Source organism: Eriocheir sinensis, chromosome 30, assembly GCF_024679095.1.
Source record: "Eriocheir sinensis breed Jianghai 21 chromosome 30, ASM2467909v1, whole genome shotgun sequence".
Taxonomy (NCBI): Eukaryota; Metazoa; Arthropoda; class Malacostraca; order Decapoda; family Varunidae; genus Eriocheir; species Eriocheir sinensis.
Genome location: NC_066538.1, coordinates 5456320 through 5462425, shown reverse-complemented (window position 1 = coordinate 5462425; position 6106 = coordinate 5456320). Strand labels below are relative to the sequence as shown.

The 6106-nt window shown below is 38.9% G+C and overlaps 1 protein-coding gene across 1 annotated transcript in view; it reads right to left on the bottom strand.

Moving 5' to 3' along the window:
- The window catches only part of LOC127005742 (neural cell adhesion molecule 2-like), a 178878-nt gene extending 173358 nt beyond the window's left edge, over window positions 1-5520 (bottom strand). The window contains exon 1 of the mRNA XM_050874854.1: window positions 5487-5520. Within this exon, the coding sequence (XP_050730811.1) occupies window positions 5487-5520 (34 nt within the window). The remainder of the gene's footprint in view (window positions 1-5486) is intronic.
- Window positions 5521-6106: the final 586 nt, after the last annotated feature.

The window sequence follows — 6106 nt, the reverse complement described above, 5'->3', positions numbered from 1 at the left end:
TAGTTTTTCTCATTTATTCTCTTTCATCACCTTTTTTCATTACGTATTTTTATTGCTGTTCATCTTTTTCTATTTTTTTTACTTTCTCACTTCACCTTTTGTCATCCCTGTTCCTTTTTTGCTATATTCTTTTTCTCACTGATCATTTTATTTTCTACACTCCAACTCTTTTTTCATCTCCGTTTCGTTATTCTTTATTATTTATTATTTATTTCAGTTTGTCATACAATTTTTACCTTCTCACTTCCCGTTTTCAATCTCCGTTTCTTTGCTGTTGTTTTTTTCCTCGTTTATCCTTTCACATTTTCACACTGCAGTTATTTTCTCCGACTCTTTATTCTTTATTGCAACTATACATTTAAAACCACCGACACATAATTATATACTTAAACAGGTAGCAGCAAGGGGCCAAATTTGTGGGTTTAGTGTGTATCAGCGACGGGCCATAAATTTTTGCCATGATATAAACCCCCAAAAATAGATGATGCATAAACCGATTACAAATGCGTTGATATGTATTATTAAATGGTTTGCGTGAGTGATGATTTTTTCCCGTTTTTCTCGCTTGGAGGGGCCTTAAAGAAACATAATCCCTGCAGCTACCGGGTTAAACAGGTAACTCCCAGGTGCCGCTCAAGGTCCCGCTGGTATACCTTTTAACACCTAAGGGGAAATATTTCAGCCCTTGGCCTAATTTTCCAGCATCTCACCTGAGTTTTCGTGGGTAATTGTGTGCAGCGTCTGGTTGTAATACTCCACTCTGACCCACTTTACGACTCCTTACTCCCCTCTTACTCCTCTCTACTCCTTCACTCCCCTTTTCTACTCCTTCACTCCCCATTACTCTACTGCATTATACTCTCCATTACCTTTTACTCCACTTTTCTTCCCCTTACTCCTCCTTTACTCCTCTCTACTCCTTCACTTCCCCTTACTCTACCTTACTACATTATACTTTCCATTACTTTTTACTCCACCTTACTCCCCCTTACTCCTCTCTACTCCTTCACTCCCCCCTTACTCTACTTTACATCATATTTTCCATTACTTTTTACTCCACCTTTCTTCCCCTTACTCCTCCTTACTCCCTCCTTACTCCTACTTCTCTTCTTTAATCCGCCTTAGTTTCTCTTCCTTAGTCCTACTTCTCCTTACTTCACCTTACTTTCCCCTACTTTATTCCACTTTACTTTCCCTCACCCCCCCCTTACTTCCCCTTACTTTTCCCTAATATACTCAACCTTACTTCACCTTACTCTTTCTTACTTTACCTTACTTTCTCTTACTCCTTCTTACCTTATCTTACTCAACCTTACTTCCCCTTACTCCAGTTTACTTTACATTAACCAAACCACTCTTCCCACCCTCTCTCTCTCTCTCTCTCTCTCTCTCTCTCTCTCTCTCTCTCTCTCTCTCTCTCTCTCTCTCTCTCTCTCTCTCTCTCTCTCTCTCTCTCTCTCTCTCTCTCTCTCTCTCTCTCTCTCTCTCTCTCTCTCTCTCTCTCTCTCTCTCTCTCTCTCTCTCTCTCTTTTTTCTCAATTTCCATTCGTCATTCTTTCTTATCTTAAAAAAATCTAATAGTTGTGTTATGGTTTATATTTTAAGTTCCTTTCAGATTTATCATGTAATTCATATTTTTTTGTTAATCTTTTATTTTTTATTCTTTCTTTTTGACCTTTAACTTTTTTCATTAATTTTTCTTTTGTATTGCTTTTTTCGTTTTTTTTTATTTTTTTCGTTATTCTTTATCCTGTTTTTCTAATCGTCATATTTTCCGTTTCATTTTTTTTTCTCTTTTAAACTCCTTTTTACACTTTACTTACTTCTTTCATCTCTCTTCCGTACTCTTCTCCTTCTCTTCTTCTCTCGTTCTATCTCCTCCTCATCTTTCCCTTTCCTTTTCTTATCTTCCCTCATCTTCCTTCTCACGTTTTGTCCTGTAATTAACTAAGCTACCTGTATTTACCTGTTGTCTTTTAATATTCTGTTCCTCATCCATCGTCTTTTTCGTCACATTTTTTTTTATATATTTTCGTTTCTTCTCTTATACTATTTTTACTTCTTACACCCTTCACCTTTTTCCTCTTTTTCCTCTTTCATCCTTTTATTTTTTGACATGTAACAATTTTTCCTTGATCTTCGTTTCTTTATTGCAGTTTCCTCTCTTATACGATTCTATTTATTTTTTGTCTTCTCCTTTTTCTTTTTTTTCTCTTATTCTTTTTATTCTTTTTTTTTTGTCTTTCTCTCCTTTATGTTGTTACCTCTTGTGGGTTCCCTCTTTTTCCTTTCTCTCTCTCTTTCTTTCTCTCTTCTGCCTTTCTTTCTTTCTTTCTTTCTTTTATTCTTTCTTTCTTTCTTTCTTTCCTACTTTTTCTTTCTCTCTTTCTTTCTTTCTTTCTGTCTTTCCTTCTTTCTTTCTTTCTTTTTTTCTTTCTTTCTTTCTCTCTCTCTCTCTCTCTCTCTCTCTCTCTCTCTCTCTCTCTCTCTCTCTCTCTCTCTCTCTCTCTCTCTCTCTCTCTCTCTCTCTCTCTCTCTCTCCAATTTCATTTCAACACTCTATTCCCTTCATCACTCTCACTCTCTTCTCGCTAGATATCTTCCTCCTCTTCCTCCTTCTCTCCTCATCTCATTCTATTTTCTCTCTTATTCCCTTTCTTATCTTCCCTCATCTCCTGTTTCACTTTTTCTTCCTTTCTCTTTCCTTAACTTTTTTCCTTTCTTTTTTTATCCTCCTTCAAACTGTTCTTACTCTTTCCCTTCCCGTTTTCCTTTTTTCCATCCTCTATTTTCTTTATCCTTCCCATCTTTCTCTTCTTTTCCCGCTATGCTCTTTCTCTTCACTTCATTTCCTCCACATAATCCTTCTTTTTTCTCTCCCTCTTTCCTCCTTCCCTTCCAAATAAGCCGCCATTTTTTACTTTATTTTTTTCTCTTTCGTAAAAATATACATCTAGTTTCCTCTTTCTCTTTTTTTCCTCTTAATTCCAGGTATTCTTCTCCCTTTTTTTCTCTCCTTCTATTTCTTTCTTTTCCTCCATCCCTCTTCTCTCCTTCCATTCCTCCCTTTTTTACATCAACCTTTCCTCTCGTTCCCTTTAAAATATTCCTCCACTCTTCCTCCCTTCTTCTCTCCTCGTATGTCTCCTTCTCTTTCTTCTTTTTTTCTTCTCTCCGGTTCCTTCACTCTCCTTCCTTTCTTCTCTCCACGTGTGTCTCTTTCTCTTTCTTCTTCTTGCCTTCCTTCTAGTTTCCTTCATTCTCCCTCCTTCTATCCTCGTGCGTCTCTTTCTCTTTCTTCTTTTTTCCTTCTCTCCAGTTCCTCCGCTCTCCCTCCTTTCTTCTCTCCTTGTATCTCCCCATTTTTTTTCTTTCCTTGTCTTCATTTGTTTCCTCCTATTCTTCCTTGCTTCCTCCATTCACTCCAAACGTTTACCTTTTATCTCCTCCTCACTTTCGTCTCTTCCCTTCTCTTCCTCTTTTCATTTACAATTTGCTCTCCTTTCCTTCTCCTTTTCATCCCCCATTTATTTCTTTTCCTTTGTCTTCACTTCTCTCCACTCAGTTTTCTCTTTTCCTCCTTCATCTTCCCTTCCCTTTCTTCCATTTACTTTCCTCCTCCTCCTTCTTCATTTTCTCTTCCTCTCTGTCATTTAATTTTCTCTCCCCTTCTTCTTTCCTCTTCGTCTTCTCCTTTTGCCCTTCTTCCATTTACCTTTCTTTTTTTTGTCCTTCATCTTCACTTCCCTTCCTTAACTTTTTTTCTGTTTCTGCCTCTTCTTCCCCTTCTTCTCTTCATTTACTTTTCTCTTCCCTTTCCTCCTCCTCCTCCTCTTCATCCTTTAACATCATTTACTTTTATATTTTGTTCTTCATCTTCATTTCCCTTTACATACTTTTTTTCCTCCCTCATCTTCCATTCTTTCCTCCTTCCATTTATTTTTATCACCCCTTTCCTCCTCTTCCTCTTCTCTTCCTCCTCCTCGTCTTTCCCTCCTCCTTCCATTTACTTTTCTCTCTTTTTTCCTCCCTTATCTTCCATTCTTTCCTCCCTCCATTTACTTTTCTCTCCCTTTTCCTCCTCTTCCTCCCCTCCTCGCTCCATTTACTTTTCTCCCTTTTTCTCCCTCATCTTCCCTTCCTCCATTCACTTGCTTCTCCCTCCCCTTTCCTCCTCTTCCTCTTCCCCTGTTTGCGTTCTCTCACTTCAGATAATTGCCAACGCTTCCCAAATTTCCGGTGGCAAAATTTCCCTTTCCTCCTCCTCCTATTCGCACCCACTACTGTCCTGTTTTTTTTTTAGCCCTCCTTTTCCATTCTCTCCTACGCGGTCCAATTTTCCCCTACATTTCACAATTCCTCTCCGACACTCAATTTTCCCAGCTCGCCAATTTAACACGAGACACTGGGCCGTTTCCTAAAGCACTCCATCTCCCTCTAGATTTCTACGTTTCCTCCTCCCCTTACACCTGTAGATTTACCTTGCAATATTCACCCCAATTAACCTTTCCTTACCTGCCCTTACCTTTCCTCCCCTATGCCTTAAATTAATAGCACCTGTGACGCTTTCTGTACCTTTCCTTAATACTCACCTGTCCCTTAGGCATCCAGATTTACCTTGCAATATTCACCCCTATTAACCTTTCCTTACATGCCCTTACCTTTCCTCCCCTAGGCCTTAAATTAATAGCAGTACTTACACCTGTGACGCTTTTTATACCTTTCCTTAATATTCACCTACCCCTTACACCCTTAGATTTACCTTGCAATATTCACCCCAATTAACCTTTCCTTACCTGGCCTTACCCTTCCTCCCCCACCCTTTAAATTATCCAGCAGTGCCGATAACTGTGACCTCCTCCCTACCTTTCCTTAACATTCACCTGCTTCCGCACACCTGTCCTTTAAACGTAGAGCCTCACCTGCACTAATTAACCTTCCCTTACCTGCCCTCACCTTTCCTCCTCCAATCTTTAAATTATCCAGCAATGCCAATAAGTGTGACCTCTTCCCTACCTTTCCTTAATATTCACTTACTTCCCTACACCTGTTCCTTACACTTAGAGCTTCACCTGTACTAATTAACCTTACCTTACCTGCCCTTACCTTTCCTCCTCCAACCTTTAAATTATCCAGCAATGCCAATAACTGTGACCTCCTCCCTACCTTTCCTTAACAATCACCTGCTTCCTTACACCTGTTCCTTACAAGCAGAGCTTCACCTGTACTAATTAACCTTCCTTTACCTGCCCTTACCTTTCCTCCCCCAACCTTTAAATTATCCATCAATGACGATAACTGTGACCTCCTCCCTACCTTTCCTTAATATTCACCTGCCTCTACACACCTGTCCTATAATCTTAGAGCCTTACCTGCACTAATTAACCTGCCATTCCCTTCCCTTACCTTGCTTTAAATTCCCCAGCACTACATACACCTGTTTCCCTTTCCCTACCTTTCGTTAATATCCACCTGTCTCCCCTCACCTTTCACTTTCACTTTGAGCCTCACCTGCATCATTCCGACCCAGTTTATCTGCCTTTAACTTTCCCTTTTCTCTGATAGTTTTATATATATTCACCTGCAATAACTATATGCACCTGGCTCCCCCTTTTTTATTCGCTGTCTAAAATTCACTTGACTTCCACCAGCTGTTCTTTTTTTTCTTTTTTTCCCTAACACGGATTTTTACTCTTTTAACGCTAATTGGATTTTTGCCTACCCAGTGTGATTTTGCCTTACTTTTCAATTCCTTTTCTAAATTTACGTGTTTTTTTTATTTGCATGTTCTTTTCATTATATTGGTAAAGAAATGGTGAGATAGTTAGATAGATTGATAGATAGTTAGATAGATAGATAGATAGATAGATAGATAGATAGATGGATGGATGGAGAGCGAGAGAAAGAAAGGAAGGAAAGTAAGATAAAAGAAGATAGAAAGGAGAGGAAAAGATAGAAAAAGACAAGAAACTGTATACGAATAGCAGAAAAAGCGGAGAGAGAGAGTCCCCACAAAGGAAAACGAGAATGCTTGATAAAGAACTTGATGTATTTTTTCCACCTAGTGTCGCGTGTGCAGTTTTTCTTTTTCTCTTTTTTCACTTTT